We start from the raw sequence: 18,998 nt of genomic DNA, 5'->3' as shown, positions 1-18,998 counted from the left end.
AGTATTTGACCACATTTTACAAAGAACTTTTATGAACGTATCGAGCGTATTATGCAAAACTCGTTGAACTTTCCTTAATATTGTAATATTTTATAAATATTCAACATAGGAACGTAGTGTGTAAATTGCTGTTATAAATAATATAGGTTCTACCTTAGCTTTTATGCACATCTTTGATTATGTTTATTTTAAACTTTACCAATATAAACATCATAGTTATACGTTATTATAACGCTACAAAAATTTTCCAATGTTTCGTATAGAACATATATGTGTTAAAAAATGTCTTTAAATATTCAAATACTTTCGTGAGACAGTGTATATTTAGTCTGGTTCGGAAAATGGAGTGTCCAGGTCACTCCAGGAGTCAGGATCACGAATCTCTCGATGCTCTCGAACGATCACCGAGTGCCAGTCGATCGATGGTACTCGAGGTGTCGAGTGGTTGATCCGGATTGACCCTGGACGCTCTTCCTGATTCGCTGTTGTCCCGATCACGCAATTATCTCTCAATTAACTATACTAAAATATCCGCTTTGAACAAAGAAAATGACCGTGGCTCCGTGAAAATTCGACGAATTCGATCTTCGAATTTCATCCACCTGATAATTCTGTCTCGAATCGTACTCGAAACACATTGTTTTCGAAGGCGCAAGCGTTTGGAACAGTTTCACGCTTAAAATTAGGTGCGTAGATTTCATGCTGGTAAATTATAGTATAGAAAGTCTGTACTATTCGTTTAGCAATGTTTGGCAGAAAATGTGAAAAATGTTTAAATTTAAATGTCAAACGTTTACGAGCACGAAAACTGCGCGCGTTTCTTAAAATCTAAGGATCAGTGTCAATTAGGCGACCAACGTTTTTAGAAATTCAATTAGAAGCAGCGTTCCACGTTGTAGTATTGTTAGCTACGAGATAGAGAGTAAAAAAAAAAAAAGAAACAGAGAAAGAAAAAAATAAAGAGATCGACAGAAGCGATCGCTGGTCGCCTGTTGATTAATCGAACGAGAAGCGCGATCGAGCGTAAGTTCGATCGCGCTGCCCGCGTACACCTGCAAGAAAACAATTATAACAACACGTGTAATATAAATGAATTAATGGCGAATGTATACATATATATATGTATGTATATATATATATAAGTATAAGAATGTTCATGCACACCTCAATCTTTCTGCCCTCAACCACGGTGCCGTGTAGCCTCTCACGTGCCCGGTCCGCGTCAGCACTATTTGCGAATGTTACAAAACCGAATCCCTGCATGCAAGGACAGACAAAACAACATGCATTAAACTCAACTTACAGACTGCCAGCGCTCGGCAAACGGCCGACTGGCAGGCCCGACATTTCGTGCTTCTTTTGTACAAAATATTCAATCTGTGTCGTTTGATAAACAGGTAATTAAGAGAAAAATATTGGTGAAGAAAAGAACGAGGAAAAATGAGGGGATGAATTAAAATAAAACAAAAAAAAAAACAGAAAAAAAATAGAAAACGAGCGTAAAAAGATTGAAAGAAAAAGGTGAGAGAAAAGGGCGACGCGCGACGTCGCCTTTTCAAGCGACCTGGAAGCTAACGAGTGCGAGTTCTTTGTGGGGGTGCTCTGTGTGCAATTTACGCGGGAAACCTTTCCACGCGTGTCTCGAACGAATTTGTATCGATTCGATTAACTTTTCATTCAAGAATTGCAAAACGAAGCGAACGCTACTATATGACGCTCGGTTCAACGTTCTTGAGCAGATGCTCGCGTTTCTTTGCTCTGTTTCTTTCCCTCGCGCACCCCATCTCACGCTTTCTCACTCGCCGTCACTCTGCACCGTCCTTTTACTCTCAAACCTATTCTTCCGTTTATTTCTCGGACGCACAATGGCCGTCTGCCGCTAATTAATTCTCGAGATGCTCTCTCGAGACGCGGCCCAGGGGCTCGAAACTTTCGCGGAATTTCTTTCGGCGCTAGAACATTTATTCCGACCGCGGAATAATATAATCTCGCGGAAACAATAAACTTGATGAAATTCATCGAATATTACGAGCAGACATTTTTCTATTATTTTACTTGAAATAATTTTATCGAAGTTAGGTCTCGCTCGACGACTTTACCTCGATCGATCAGAAAGATCATATACTTTCGAAAGTTTTTACATTTAAATTGAAGATCCGACAGTTTCAAGTTGAAAAGTGGTCGCGACGCGATATTTTGTATAATATGGAATTGATAAGATATTCTCAGCTCGATATGTATATATTCAAGTAGAACGTTCCAAGGGAAAATATGTAAGTGGGGGCGCGAAAGGATCGAGAGCACTCGTGTTTGATATAATAGACTAACTAAACTGCGTGAAAAGGATGGATAAAAAAGCACGATATTTCAGCCGAAATGTCGGTTTGCCAGAGAGTCTGCGAGCGCGTCATACTGCTTACGGAGACGCACCAAACAACGTGCAACAAATAAGTAAATATAAAATCATGGTAAGAAATCATGGTCATGGTCACATTAATCATCTCATTATCATATCATATCATATCATATCGTGTCATGTCATCATGGTCATCGTCATATCATTAAAGACTCTTGCTTGTACCGAGAGGTGCGTGTACGAGAAAAAAGAAAAAAAAAATTAAAAATATGAGAAGGAGGTTAGAACACGAGGAACGATTGGAAGGGAAACAGGATCTTAGGAATTTAATTAGGTGTGTTTCTGTGCTGTGTGTGCTCGTGTGTGGTGCCATTCGTCTGTGCGATCGCTTCGAATACGATAGTGATTGAAGAAGTTGTAAAATCGAAGCTTTTGGTGCCGTGAGTTGGGATATTTTGGATAATATTCGACGCAAATACGCTCACACCTTTTCTCAGCCTTCGAAAGAAACGTAATTCAAGGAAATACCTTAATGGAATCGTCAAAAATTTCCTTATTGCAAATATCACTTCGACAGGTATAATTCGAAAATGTATCTCGAAAGAAACGCCATAAATTTTGACATATGTTGCACATATTCCTTTCCCTTCCTACGACTATCAAGGAAATATAATTCTTGAATATATTACCTTAAAGTCGTCATAAATCTCAAGAGGATTAGGCAAATGCCTTCCATACCATAAATACGAGTTCCAGAGCCTATTAAAAGCAAGTCAATCGAAAGTGTATCTCCTAAGCGTCTAAATTCTTTCGTTTTGAACGTGACTTTCGTTTACCTAAACAACATTGACGAAAATGACTCTACCTTTGGAAAACGATTTTCTGAACGATATTTTCTAAAAAACCACAGCTCGCATTGTTATGCCAAAAATGAAGCAAATATACTCTAAAATGTAAAGACCCACGTTACCACTGCAAAAATGAAACAAACCTATTCTAAAGAGTATAAATTCGCGTTATTGTACCAAAAAATCGAAACAACTCGGTTCTAAAGGCGCACAGGCTCCCACAGGCGCAATAAAATCAAACAGCTTCGATTTCGAAGCAAAAGGAAAAAGAAAAAGAAAAAGAGAAGAAGAAGAAGAAAAACGTCTTTCTCTGCCAAAGAAACTAATTTCGCGTAATCAGAAATGGGAAAAGACGAAGAGGGTCGGACGAATAATCAACTTGCTCTCATCTGGCTCCCCCTGTTACTGCCAGCAGCGGCTACGTATATTCAGACTATAGCTGTCGCTAAGAAATCGCATTAAAGCCAAATCAAATACGGCCTCTTACTCTCGAAGAACGAAAAAGGAGAGTGCAAAGTTATCGTGTTCCTGACGTAATACGCGGCCAAGGAACCGCTGTTTCCCTCTCCTCCAGCCCCTCTTCTCTCAAGGAACATCGTAACTCGTTTCGCCGGAGGACTATAATCGAATCGATGGTAGGAAATTGAATTGCCCCGTGGAGGATTCCCCTGGAATAATCGAGAGCCACGATTTCTCTGCGTTTCGTTAATTAATCGGAGGCGAGGGAACGGTTGCTGCGCTTGGTTAATCGAGGACGAGGAGGTAGGAGTTAATTTCAAGGGAAATTTCGAATTTCTGATTTTTCATGTGCAGATACTATTTTAGTGACCGTGGAATAGCCTGGCACGATGATCAGTAGATTGCATTTGACCTTTATACATTTATGAGAATTTCGAAAGCGTAACGATCCGAGGGATGTGAGTAATTTAGAAAAATGTATCCAATATCCGGAATATATAGGTAGTCTTTATATTAATACGTAAAAGCAATGTGTTCTAGCTAGGTTCCATATTTATAATTACATTCACGGAGACGTTGATTTGCATAATAATCCGCAGCTGCTATAATTCAATGTTATAATTTCTAAAGCCTTTATGTTGGAAATCGTTAATCGGTAAATTTAGGTGAAAAATTTCCATGAAACTTCTATATCGCAGCGAAGAGAAGCTTATCGACCATCTGCATAGGAAAAATTTGTTACCGTTGCAAATTCTCACGACGAAGCCCACTCGACTGCAAGATTTACGTCTTAAGCTTTCGGAACTTCGCCGTTGCTCACGGAACTTCTTGACTTCCATTTTGAACTTCTGAATATTTTAATCTGCTTTCGAGCTTGCCCTTTTGCGCCGCTGAATTTTTTACCTTTCGACCTCTCTAAATCGAACTTCCTGATCGATATTTTTATTAAAAACTGAACTAACTTTTTCCTAAAGCGACGTAAAAGCAATTTTTTACTTAATAACATTGTTTATTCTTCGTTGTAATATCGGGGAACGTTCGAAGGATATACGACAACAGCGAGAAACAATCGACGAAATGTAAAATCGAATATATGAACTTTTGTAATAAATAATAAATCGTACTAGTTAATACGAATATTAATATTAAATGGTGTTTCGACGAGAATAATTAATCAGACGACTATTATTCGCCCGGCGCAAGCTACTATTTCGAGTTCTTTTAATTTATTACGCGGAAATCGAATGGAAATTAATTCATAGTTTTAAATTATTCGGAGAAAGAAAAAGTACGTCAAACACGAAATTAGCAAAATTGCTTTCGATCCGGAAATTCATTAAAGCACGTGAATTCTTTATGAATCGCGTACACATATACAGCAATTGCATTCTAAAGGTACATCCGAATGCGAGTACCTTTACTCGTATACACTTCTGAAGAATAAATTTTCTCTGCAAACAATAACGTTAGAATTTCTACGCGAAACATCGCGAGCAGCACTGCGGACGCGATACAAATCGATTCGGCGATTATTCGATTCCCTTTACGTTTTCGAGCTGTAGCACTGACACTGCGCCGCCGGCTTATCGACATTATGCTGATTTCCCAAGTGAATCGCGTCGCGCGCGCGGTTTGTCGCAAGAAACCCGCTGAAAATCGCGCGACAAACGACGCTTTTCCACCTAGCTGAAATCTTTCACGATCGAACGATCGCTGCTTTTTCGTCGCCCGACTATGGTTTTCTTCTTTCGTTTTTACAATATCGTCGACTCTATCCAATTCTTCGACCTTTCCTACGTTACAACCTTACGAGTTCCATCTAATACTCGTACAGTTATTTTCGATACTTTTTTGTCATAGAAATTCCAGTCGTCAAGAATTGTTCAAACGTTTGCAAATATTTTCCACCGATAATGAAGAATTCCGAATCGCGTCGATTTCTTCCATTCGTCAACCTGCGCTATATCACGATCTCGCAAACCTCGTCTACCATTCTCGCAATTATTTCGAAAATTCCTTGGAAAAAGAATTCCAGAAGAATGAAACATTCGATCCTTTAAAATTCTTCGGCGTCCCGTGTATATTACGATCATTGGAAAAATCATCCGTTAGTGCCAAAACTAATTTTCTAAATCGCTGGAGAAGGAAAAAAGAAGAAAAAAGATTAAGAGAGGTAAAGAGTAATTTCAAGCATTTTTCGCTTGCCGATTTTCTAGCAGGATAATGAAAAAGGAGGCGTTCCTTCTCAAGGCGAGGCACGGTTCTCGTGACGATGAGATCGCGATCTTGGCGAAAGCCTCCTTTAAAGCCTTATCGACTTTCGGAAAATTAAGGTTAGCGTGCAATACACGACCAGCCTAACTCCTCCTCCCTCAAGAAATTAATCCACACCAGACTCTTACCAATCTTTCGAACGCCTGCTGCGGAATAATCCTCGCGTCCATCCTGTTAAAACGGACTCGCGATCGCGCGATTTTTAACATTCGTGCTAACCCCAGTGACATATCTCTAACGATATTTCGAGGAATTAAGTAAGTTTAAATTCAGCTCAAATAGCATGAAATGTTCTGCATTCTAAATTTTCTTATTTTCATTTAATCTACCTTTGAGGATCTCGAAGAAGAATGAAGTTGGAGATTGATCGGATATAAGATTTCTCAAGCTTCCTGTATTATTATTATGTTAGTGCACGTAAAATGTTATTTCTAAACTAGTAAATAAGTTAATAACGAAAATCATTCATCGTCATTCTTACTATAAATTCTCTTAACATCGAACATATGTTATTCCTAAAGGAACTTCTTTTGCTTTAACGTGGCTGATAATCTACAATCGATAAATTCAGATTTCGAAAAATGAATATCTCGTATGCATCAAGCTATCATTACATACTATAATAAAAAAAAAAACATGTTGTAGTTTTATTATCATAATTACAGTTCCCCGGAAATTAGCTGACGTGTTTTATATTAATTCCTTGTAGTTTTTAAAACTGAAGAAATTTTCAACAGCGCGGTCACCAATTTAACAAACTGGATAAATCAGCACGACTTTATTTCACTGGGTTTATCCGGAAAATTACGAGCAACGTAGAGAATTACTACGAAGTTTATAAAAGTCTCGAATAAGCGTCGAAAAACTGGGAAGTTGATGGCGCAGCGGCTTAAAAGCAAGGCCAGAAATCATTTGTTTAATCTCCGGTGCAATTTATCAGTCCTCTAGATTAGTCCTACACCCGTTGAAAAAATATAATTACCTCCATTAATTTATCGCGATCGCTGCAAACGTTTCGCGTCCGCCATTTCTCCGTGGATCTTCCGACGTTGAACGGATCTCGCGACAGGAAACGAGTATTAGAAAAACAAGCAGCCAGAGCTCGATAAGCGGTTGGCTGAGCTCTGTCACGAACGAAATCGTGCCACCTTATCGAGCGATTTATCTTCCTGCTAGCAATTGAATATCGAGCTTCCCTCTGACACGAACCGGAACTGTTTCCAGCTTACGTCCGCGTAAATACTATGCATCAAATTTCTCGAGACGAAAGGAGAACACGATGCAGAACGATACTGAAGTAAACGTCGAGTTTGTTCGAGAGGAGTCAGACAAGTATTTTCGCAAGGACTGCGTTATCACGATTCTTAAACGAGCGAAGAGATCTCGGTCTTCGAGGCTCTCAACAGGGCTGTTGATGCGAGAATTATGATATTCTCGCGCCTTGGGTCGTTGGAAGCCAATTAACGCTCGCGAAACGTTTTGTGAAAATTATGAGAGCGCGCCACGTTGTTGAGTTGAAATCGAGCTTAAGATAATTCGAGTAGGGAATGACATCTTTCGAAGCAATTTGGAGTATTCTTTTAACCGTTACGTTCTATTCCTCTCGATCGGTATGAATTTAATAAATCTCCCAGAATACTGTTCGAATAAATGAACTAATTATTCTCTGTAATCAATATTAGATTTCTAAAATTTCGAGATCTCTGGAACGGAATAAACTCTCTAGGATATTAATTAAGCGAAGGGAAATATAGGCGAACGTGTTATTCCTCTAACTGATCTCAAAATTGTCTAATTTCGGGGTTTCTCAAATTGAATGAATCCTCTAGAATATTCGTTAACCGAAAGGAAATATACACGAGCGGTGTCCTATTTTCTCTAACGAATATTATAACAGGATTTTCTAATTCCGGCATCTCACAGATTACATGGATCTACTCTAACCTGAATCGAGATTTCTCAAATTGAAGAGATCCTTTAGAATATTCACTATTTGAAAGGAAATATATGTGAGCTATGTCTTACATTCCTTAACGAATATTATAATAAGATTTCTCAATTCTGACACCTCTGAGATTTTATAGATCCACTCTGACCTGCATCGAGATTTCTCAAAACGAATAGATCCTTTAGAATATTCACTATTTGAAAGGAAATATATATGACCTATGTCCTGCATTCCCTAACGAATATTATAATAAGATTTCTCAATTCTGACACCTCTGAGATTTTATAGATCCACTCTGACCTGCATCGAGATTTCTCAAAACGAATAGATCCTTTAGAATATTCACTATTTGAAAGGAAATATATATGACCTATGTCCTGTATTCCCTAACGAATATTATAATAAGATTTCTCAATTCTGACACCTCTGAGATTTTATAGATCCACTCTGACCTGCATCGAGATTTCTCAAAACGAATAGATCCTTTAGAATATTCACTATTTGAAAGGAAATATATATGACCTATGTCCTGTATTCCCTAACAAATATTATAATAAGATTTTGCAATTCTGACATCTCTGAGATTTTATAGATCCACTTTGACCTGTATCGAGATTTATTAAATTAAAGAAATCCTTTAGAATATTCATTATTTGGAAGGAAATATATATGAACTATATTCTGTATTCCCTAACGAATATTATAATAAGATTTTGCAATTCTGACACCTCTGAGATTTTATAGATCTATCCAGACCTGCATCGAGATTTATCAAATTGAAGAAATCCTTTAGAATATTCACTATTTGAAAGGAAATATATATAGTTTCTAACGAATATAATAATAGAATTTCCTAATTCTGAATTTTCAGAGATTACACTTGTAAATCAAGACGAAACTTCAAACTCAGACCATATTCTCCTATTGATAATATTCGAAGGTAGAAGAGACAGCTATACTTATTCGATAATTTAAAACGGAACTGTAGTCTAGGATCGACTAGAATCGATTCAGTGCGCGTAAATAAGACGTAGCCGGTAATAGATGCGATCTTGAGATGACTAATTGGCCTAGAGCGTGATTAATTGCGGTACCTGTCGCGCGAAGTAACTATCGAGAGTTCAGATCGCTAATCCTGCGATTCCTTCAGCCATCAAACATCCTGAATCACATTCAAACTCCAATTGAACGTTTGTAAAACGATCTATGAGGATCGGTGATCTTGAAACGATTAGTTAACAGCCGGGTGCGAGGCACGGAGTAATTAACGTTAATTTCCAAGTGTGAGCGTGTGCTATGGACGATAAGAAGACTACCAAGATAAGAATATTAATCATGCGACGAGTAAAACACGGGGTTGAGCAGCGTCTTACATAGAAAAACGAAAGTAGACCAGTTTGATTAATTTCCAAGAAACTTTGTAACGATGATGATGATCTTCTCAATGAACGATAATCTGGCGAAGTTTTTAATGTATCCACGTGTATATCTAACGAAGTTTTTGCAACCCAACTTTTTATAGCACACAGATTGCTGCTCTGAAAGTTCCACGAATTTCTTAAATTTCTACCAACGATAAAAAGACCGAATACTTTTCGTAATATTTCCTTTAACGTTATGACGACCAGTTAACTATACTTTTATTCCAAAAAATTAATAAAATATCGTGTTTGTTATATCTCTGGAAAAATTCAATAATTTTGAATATTTGAAGAGCACACTATAAAGTCTAAACAGATTAATATATGCGTACGAGCCAAGAGTTTAAAATCACTACGTGTTCCATCGAATGCAACAACTTAAGAGAGAGAGAGAGAGAGATTAATTAAAAATTCTGTTATCTTAAAAGTCTTTATACGTAGAAATCTATGGACATAAGTCGATTATCGATATCTGTAGCATCAATACCAAATTAATAACTAAATTAGCAGACGACTCGACACAAGTACGATCGAAGAAATATTTCCAATCTTTTGACCAGTGATATACATCGTATACAATGTACATAATTAACGCGCACGCATTATCGATCGTTCGAATGGTCATCATAGCATTAATATCTATCTAAAAATTACAAAATACAATTCGAAGAACAGGAACGGATGATCACCAGTGAGCCCTAGCATCGCGTAACAAGAAAGAAATGGCAAAATGTGCAATTCGTCTGTGTACGAGTCACGTGAACCGATGAACATGATAATTAAGCAGATAATTGGTGTGTGCACGGCGACGATGTGTTGGTGTGGCTAAACGTGCGTGTAGAAAGTGTTAAAGGATTGTAATTAGAGTGGTCGTCGGAGGGTCGAACGGGGTCGGGGGATGACGAGAAATGAAGGAGGACTAAGATAGAGGAAACTCGAAGAATACTTGAAGTTGAACCGAAGCTGGCAAACAGCGATATAAAAGCGCACAAAACAATACGAGATTCAAGATTATATATATATGTATATTATATGTATATACATATAAGTAAAGATAGAAATAGAGAGAGAGAGAGAGAGAGAGAGAGAGAGAGAGAGAGAGAGAGAGAGAGAGAGAGAAGGTGAGTTTTAAGAGACAAGGAGTATGTTCGTAGGTTTGTGACTTTTCTTTCTAGTATGGTGTATATGAGTTTTGTGTGTGTTTTTGCGATGAAAGTGGCACGAGAGATCTTTTTCTTCGTCTGTCTACGCGTTCGGTAGTTTGCACCCTACGTTTCTCCCCCTCGTTTAAATTTTCTCACTCACTTACTCGCTTTTTCTGTCTCTTTTGTTTTATCGAAGGAAAATAATTGGGATTGTTGATTTACAGAAGAGGTTCGAGGAATTCCAAGGCTCGGTTATTTTCAATTGGTTAGCGGAGATGGCTTTCTGAAATGGAAGTCTCCTTCTTACACGTTGACTGTCATGACGTTACTAAGTAAAATAAATAGAAAAGAAGTAACGACACAGTTAATTAGATAATACCATCGAATAAAAACTGTGTTATTTAATAATTGATAGTTTTCATTATATACACGTAATACGTTATGAAGAGTAAATGTCACGGTTTTCCGCAATGAGAAACTTCGATTTATGATTTTCAATGCAACCGCTAATCTTTACGAACGTAACTGAAGAAATGGAATCTACATGAAAATTTGCTTTTTCCTGTATTCGTTACATTTTACCATATTCTGTGTAATGTATTCCGTAGATTTTCGGATATTCCAATTTCCCACAAATGACAATCAACGAACTAAAGATATTTGATGAGAACGTGTATGTTCCAACTATGATCGAAACAAGGTAAATTATTTTGAACATAAGTCTTCTCAATCATTCCACTACTTCCTGCTTTTATAATTAATAAAACGTAAAGACCATATACTAGAAAATCACCAAATACATAAGTCTTTAAATAATTATTTTTGCACGATCAGATCTCGCATTCAAACTCGCACGTACGAAAGGGAAAGGAGTATCTCTGGAAAGTGAATGGAAATAGGTCGTCGAAGGCGGAGAGAGTAAAAAAGAGAGTGAAAAAGGCAGAGAATAAAATTGCAACGAGAAGAGCCAAACGACACGTGAGACTGGAACACCGAACAAAACGGTTGGTGAGATCGAAAGCAGCATTTCTCTATCCTAAGACACATACGTGAGTAATAAAAGAGGTAGAAGCATGGGCCGTTTCATTAATACCTTCGACTTCGCCTAGACAAAAGCGTGCGACTACTATTTACATATATAATAATGATATAACAATCAGATAGAGGTACGTACGTACATGTACAGGTGTTATGTATAAATATGTGAACAGAGTGTGTATGTGTGTATGTGTATGTGTATGTGTGTTTTCTATATGTTCTGTGCTCGTGTGTTAATATACATATACGTATATAATATTCATTATATAATAGAGAGAGAGAGAGAAAGAGAGAGAGAGATACTTAAGAAACTTCGGAAGATGCAATGGTAATATAGATATGTACGGTATCATGCTGTTTGCGTTGGATTGTGACATGCAAAATGCCTGCGTCTAAATGTTAGAATACGATTCTTCTGCATGAAATATTCTTTCGATCGTATCGGGCATTGACAAGTGAAAAAGCTCAGAAACATTTTTCGATCATTGGCAAACAATTAATTCGTAGGTTTCTGTTAAACAAACTTTTCTAAATATAACTAAACGATACTGATAACATTCTATTTATAAAAATTCCGAACAATATCGTACAATTGTAACAACTTAAAAAAGAAAATAAGAAAAATTATATCTTTCCCGTTAACGAAGAAGAAATTCGATAATTAACGAATTCACCGGAATCAGCCATTTTTCTTATCGCAATCCAACACTTGCAGGTGGATTAGTAAAACGTCGCGGCAGTGTTTGTGAACCACAATACGGCGTGTAGCGAGACTAATTAACAAAAGGTGATGTCTCTCTCGAGAAAAAGTTCGAACGCAGGTCTCAGTTTGGAAAGATCGATTCCGATCTCGACAGGCAAGTCGTTATCAATCGTTTTTGGTTAGTTCTCACTACTATCGTCTCCTGCTTTTGCCTCGTCTCTAATATCTAAATTGTGTGTGTGTGTGTGTGTGTCTGTATATATATGTGTGGGTGGGTGTGTCTGTCTCTTTTGTGCGTAATATGTTTTCTCTGCGTATAAAAGTGTACGTGTGTGTATACGTGTACCGGCCTTGAAACGCCTTGGGAAACTCATCAGAGAAAGAGAAAGAGAAGGATAAGAATGGAGGTTGGTTAGATGTAGCTTCGGAAAAAATGAGGTGTGACAAAGTTTCATCAAATCAAATGGGCAGCATCTCCCGAGGGTCTCCTCCGCGACCGGAAGTGGCGGCAGCCGGCTCACCGGGTGCACCGTGTGTCCGCTGCTGCGTCCATTTTGAAACGATCTAATTTTTTTTCTTTTCTTTTACCATTAATTTCTCGAGCTCGCTTTTAAAACAACTGCTATTATTATTATTATTATTGTTATTGATCTCTGCTATTGCTATTATTATTTCCTTTTTTAGCCCTGCTGTTCTCCTCTGATTTATACGACATGAAACGAGTGTTACATTTCAATAGATTCTTAAAAACATTGTTAGCAGAATATCTTCTGGATAGTTTATAAATAATCGGTATTGCTGTTCACTATGATCTTATGCCGCCTTTTATGCACTCCCTTCTTCTATGAATAAATTATTCTAAAAATAAGAGTATACCCGTGGAGAGGCAAATGTGAAGAAGCGAGGTGAACATCAGGGTTAAACAATTCCTTTTGCATGTTTTTTTTTTTGAGCTCATCAAGAATTTATATTCTTCACCGACGCAAGAGAAGATCGTGAAGGATACTACATGAAGCTTTTTAGCTGCCGTTTGCTTTCCTTTTTCTTTTTTTTTTTTTGCATATTACAATTACCATAAGAAGTATTTGCACACCATTCTGTTTACCATAACACGTACATAATAATTAATTAATCCAGATTATATTGAATGTCTTCTTATCGTTTAGTAACTTTCGTACTATAAAAATGAAACGTAGAAACTGATAAAAAAGAAAAAAAAGAGGAAGAAGCTTCGTTAAAAAAAAGTGCAAGTGTGTGCAAGTACTTTTTGTAGCCACTGTAGCTTCGATTGAACTGTACAAAACGACGAGAAGATCGTCGAAAGGATTACAAAGAGAATCATGGAGGCGATTCGCCATTTGTTCAAGAAAAAGGTGTCGCGTGTTTCTAAGGAGAAGGAGGAAGGAGATGATGGTTTTTGGTATTTTAGTTACTTTAGATACCACAGTTCGTCAAAAGCAGCTGCGAACACAGTTACGCAAGGTGCACCGAGCTGCCTTATAACCAATGGGAGCTAAATAATGATAAAATGCGGAATGCTAGCTAGTAAAAATGCAATAGCTCGTCTAACAACTACGAGAACTAACACCATTGGTTATATTATGGTATGTATGTACGTGTCACTGGCACATACTCAGCGCGAGACAAGTGCGCCAACCGACTACCTTCGAACTTCAAACTATCACTACCTTTTATATAATTATACAAAATTATCTAATTTTTATCCAATTACATCGCTTTTTACTAAAATTGTCTTTATTTGTATTTTTATTTCACGTATACCTCCTTCTATCTCCCTCCCTCCCTTTTTCCTCTTTTTTCAGTAACTTTTACGAGAAACAATCTTATTATCGAAAAAATGAAAAGAAAAATGGTAAGTCGATTAGCGCTCTCCTCCGCGCCGGTCTCAAAGTATCTCTTCTCCAAAATGCTGCACTTCATTAGGGATGCCACATTCCATTTACATTGACGAAGCTTTCGAGAAAAGGTCTCTCTCACAGACTCGCGCGATCATCACACACTCTCTCGTTCGCCTTAGCCTAATCCTTATTTCATGATATCCTTAGTCGAACGTCAACGTCTCACTCGTGTCTCCGTTAAAATAATCGTCGTTAATCGCTCGACGATTATTTCACAAAGAGATCGAGTCGATGTCGAACGATTTTACTAGGTTAACACGAAGAATATGAATAACTTAAATCCGTGACGGGATCGTTTAGTATCCTAAGGAGGAATTTCATAGAATACACGAATTAAATTTTTCAAATCTTTTCTCTAGAAATTAATAATCACGATATATAGTCTCGTTTCTACTTTACACAATTATCGAATTACTTCTACTTATTTCTGCTTCCTTTTTTCCTTGCTTTTTTCCCTCCTATTTTTCTTGCCAATTGCGTGTAGATTTCACATCGAGGATCCCGTCACGTCCTCGCGATCACTTAAATGCTAAAAAGCGATGGCAACGCGTTCACCGTTGTCGCGCATATTTCTTAGAGAATGTCGCGGCGGCATTTCAATTTGCAATGCAAAAAGTGCGTCGCCTGGTGCCATTGTCGAGTCGTTGGATCTCTGACGCGTAATGAATGCCGACTTGTACTTCCAGTTATACGCATCGACGGAGGTCGCTTTTCTGCAATTTATCTCGGCTTTCCTATCGAGCGATTTCCCGTTACTTCCGCTCGGCCAAGGGCTCTTACACAACTCTGTACTGTCCCGATTCCTAGAATTCGGTTCTTAGCGTTTCAATTTCTCGAATGTTTTCTCTTACGGTAGCTCACGTTCTTCGAATTCACAATTTACTCGACTTCTACCAGGAATTAAAAATGTTCTACGCACGTATAACAGCGTAATGGATATTTTCCGATCTTAAGATTAGGAAACAACCCGTGAGTACCATCATCCAATGGTAGCAGACTGGAAACGATAGAATTTAACTAAGCGTTAACCTGAAGGACGAAGACCTCGAACCTCGATAAAACTGTTGCAAGTCCAACCACACTATGATCACCATATACGCCTTAACATCGCAGATCGATCCTGACTAATACCCCATTCAACGATTGATTAGAATTTGGTAAAAATGAAAAAATGTTCAAGTAGTTGAACTAATTCTACGTTTACAATTGATAAACAATTATCAGACGCGGTGAATGAGTATACTTCGAGATAGCCTAAATACTAACGAAACATTAAAAAATCCTCGATATTTTAAATTTTAAATTAGAAAACACCAAAGTTTCAAATGGAAAAATGATTAAAGGCGACAAAACCGCAATTGCTTCGATTTTTCAGGGGACCTGGTTGGTTGGTTGAATTGGAGCGTGGCCTTTTATCGAGGCTCGGTTTATCCAGAATTCCGTGAAACTTGGCGCGACCAATCGGATCCGATCACGCGTCGCCAAGCGGCGAAAGAACGAGGATGAAAAAAAACCGTTTCACGGATGCAGGATGATCGGTTGCTGGATAACTATCGTCAACGAGTTTAATTAATCCCCTTTCAGCATGCTGTAACTGGAACAGCTATATTCCGCTTTGGGATTGGCTGTTGCAACGACGGATGTGACTCGAGCTACACTTCCTCTCAGCATTCTACGCCACGATCGAAATAGACCTCCCTGTCGTGACCTAATAGCCAAGCATTAGCGATTGTCGTCGTCTTTCATTCGATTAGCGACTTCGATTGATTGCCTGCTCTCTGATAGAGTGACTATTAGGTTAATGAGTCTTTTATAATTGAAGGTCGGTGTCGGAACGTTTGGAAGAATCTCAATACGTCGATATAGTTTGTAATTAGGCAAAGTGGAATTTATTGTACGACATACTAAGACTGCGAGTGCTCTGTATTCGTACTTTGTATCGGTGCTTTGTACGTGACGTTGACGTTAGAAATAGCGTCTTTTAAAAATCTGTTTAAACGTTTCGCACTGATCGAGGAACCGAAAGAAGTAAATTTCTAATTCAACGAGCTTACAAAAATCTGGAAGTTTCTATATCTCAATTCAAATGGAAGCTTACCCCATTTCCCGACAATAATCATTCGTCGCACTAACTCTGGAATCTTAATTTTTCAAGCAAAAACAAACAAGTCATTCCGTGAAAAGAAGTCGGACGAAGTTTTAGCACAACTCGACGGAATGATTCTTAATACAATTTACGGCACATTTGGCCGTTTCATTAAAGCCACGGATAAAATAATTACCCAAACGCGAAAACTTTGAAGCACATTTCGATTTACTCGTCGAGCAACAATGAATTCCGCTCTTAGCGATTCGGCGAGAATAGTTTTGAATATGCAATATGCAAGCTTGGAAATTTCCATCGCGTCAAGTTTCTGGACCAGGGTCCTCGAGAATTCGTCTTCGAGCGGTGGTAAGTCCGTGAGAGGGCAAGCAAGGATGGTCGTGCCGTGTCTTGGAAAATCATTATTCGCGTTTTCGTTGCTGGAAATAATGGATTTCTGATCTAATTACGCCGGCCAAGACTCACTGCCGAAGAAGCATCCTTTTCTTTCTGCGAACTATTCGCCTTTTGTTATTTCTCCGCGTGAAACTTTCCACGCGATTTCATAATCTCGATGAACTTCGCCAAGTTTGATGGTGCGAGGAACAACGGGATCGTCCAACCAACTCCAATTAACCTCTTGGGAACGATGCACCGTTGCATTCCAATTTATGTCGCGTTCGATACTTCTTCTTAAGATTCTCTGAGTAGAGAGAGAATCTAAATATATCGATAGTAGCAGCTGGATGTTACGAATATTTCGATTAATACTGAAAATAAATGGGATTGGTAATAGAGAGGTGAATTCTTAATTGATGAATTATATGCAAATTGTTATCAACGTACCTGAATTCGAATTAATCGCGATGCTTGAAAGTAAAAGGCGGAGTTGATGTTTTTCTATGAAAATGAAATCGTATCGTTCGAAGTAATCGTAAGGAGAAAGAACAAGAGCAGCGAGTCTTCGAAGAACAACGAGATCAAAAATCAAAGTACCACGATTGTAAAAAGATTTTTCCTTGTTATTTGATATTTCATTATATCGACGAATTCGATTATTTTACATTTCGCCTATTTTACATTTTGAAGGATTCGCAAATACCAAGATCCTCCAATTGAGAAATAAAAATGTCTATATCGTCCAACGATATCTATTAGATTGTCCTGAAAGTGTCTCTCTTTCGCAAATGTGTCTTTTATAACAGTGCACCTTAAAAACTAATATCAAACAAAAAACGTTGTGCGTCTATTATTTCCTCATAAAAGGAAGGAAACTTTTCGGACAATATAATTCGAAGATCATTACGGTAGTAAAATCCTAAACGACAATCTCAGAATATTATCGTAAAGTCTGAAAATGTACAAAAATATACGATGCAAGAAAATAAAGCGCTTGCATCGAGAATTCCTATGAAAAATTAACCGCATTCGAATGAATCATCGTGATCGTCCCTGATGCTTGTGGCACTAAAACTTTGAATTAGACTTGCGATAAAATCTCGCTGCGGTTCTTCCTACAACAACAGAGATGATCGTTAGAACGATGCGAATTTATTTTTATAAGAAGATAATCTAATGGACAATGGACGGGCGTGCGTGACATCGTTAGCGACCGATGCTATTGGGTTACTGGTACCGCCAGAGCTTGATGAAGTGCACTTGAGTGTACTTGACGCAAAGACGCTGAATATGCAAGCTCACCGGATGCCGGCTGTCGGCACGATGTATTACTGCGGATCTTATCCAGACCGCTGTCATCCATATTGAAACCTATTTGCATTTCAAACTCTCCTATACACTTGGAATCCTCTATGCCTCTCTCCCTTTATTCTCCTAGATCTCTTTTTCCGTCCTTCCTCTGGAAGCTTCGATTTTCTCATGCATAAACGAGCGACAATTAGAACTGCACGCTCGCGTTACTTCTGCCTGGTGTTTGATTCGATTCGTCGGAGAATCTTCAACGTGAGTCTAAGGAATTTGAATGTCGAGAGCTCTCGCGGAACATTGCGCGGCAAATTAGATCAAGACTATTGAATTTTGAGAGTGAACGCTGTAACTCAAAGTTGCTCGATTACCTTACGAGACTAAAAATCCCAACGACTCGTTCGATTCGTTTCGCAGGTGAATCTGCAAGATGAATTTGCGAAATTTAATTAAATCATCCGTCGCAGATATTACGCAGAAAATTGAATCGCAATCGGCGAATTCTAAGAACAGACAGACATCGAAACTGCAAGTTAATCAATTGCGATCTCGCAAGCTAAATAACCCAAGTTCTGATTTACGATTCAACAAGAACAGAAAGCTTTATCATCGTCGATAAGGACAGAATGTTCAATATCAAACTTCGTATCCTCTCAATCGAATAATCAAATCAAATAACTGCGAGAACCGTCTCTTCCATCTCCGATATCCGTATCTAACCGCTGCTCTTTGTCACGCACTCCATATCTCTAGTAGAAAAGTTTCAACAATCCGGAGGAACGTTTCACGACAGACTTGACTAACGACAGAACCTCTACCCTTCGAGGGAAGCAATTTCATCGTCTCATCTCGCGATACCCTTAATATTTCATTTCTCACGCAGCCACAATTTTCAAGCGCGACCTTCTCCCCTTTAGGCTACACAATAAGCCGATAATCCCGCAGCTCGGTACGAGAGAACAGGGAATAAAACGAAGCAGTCACGACAACTTTGCAACCAGGATCAGAGAAGTCACTGGAGACGCGGTTCTTGACAAGGCAGATCGCTCGACAATGGCACCGACGGTTTTACGCTACGCTTGGGGGTAGTTTAAGGTACG

The 18,998-nt window shown here is 38.3% G+C and overlaps 1 protein-coding gene across 13 annotated transcripts in view; it reads right to left on the bottom strand.

Moving 5' to 3' along the window:
- The window catches only part of LOC126915945 (uncharacterized), a 350,506-nt gene that overhangs the window by 80,087 nt on the left and 251,421 nt on the right, over positions 1–18,998 (bottom strand). For 10 of the 13 annotated variants that reach the window (XR_007710387.1, XR_007710388.1, XM_050721169.1 and 7 more), the window contains exon 18: positions 1,165–1,257. The exons of the other annotated variants lie outside the window; for them this stretch is intronic. Coding sequence is in view for 8 of the 10 variants with exons in the window: in XM_050721169.1 (XP_050577126.1) it covers positions 1,165–1,257 (93 nt within the window). In the remaining 2 variants the exon portion in view is untranslated. The remainder of the gene's footprint in view (positions 1–1,164; positions 1,258–18,998) is intronic. 13 annotated transcript variants of the gene reach the window in all.

The sequence above is a fragment of the Bombus affinis genome, chromosome 5, assembly GCF_024516045.1.
Source record: "Bombus affinis isolate iyBomAffi1 chromosome 5, iyBomAffi1.2, whole genome shotgun sequence".
In the NCBI taxonomy this organism is placed as follows: domain Eukaryota; kingdom Metazoa; phylum Arthropoda; class Insecta; order Hymenoptera; family Apidae; genus Bombus; species Bombus affinis.
Note: the sequence above shows the minus strand (reverse complement) of the source record. Positions and strands in the feature narration are given on the sequence as shown.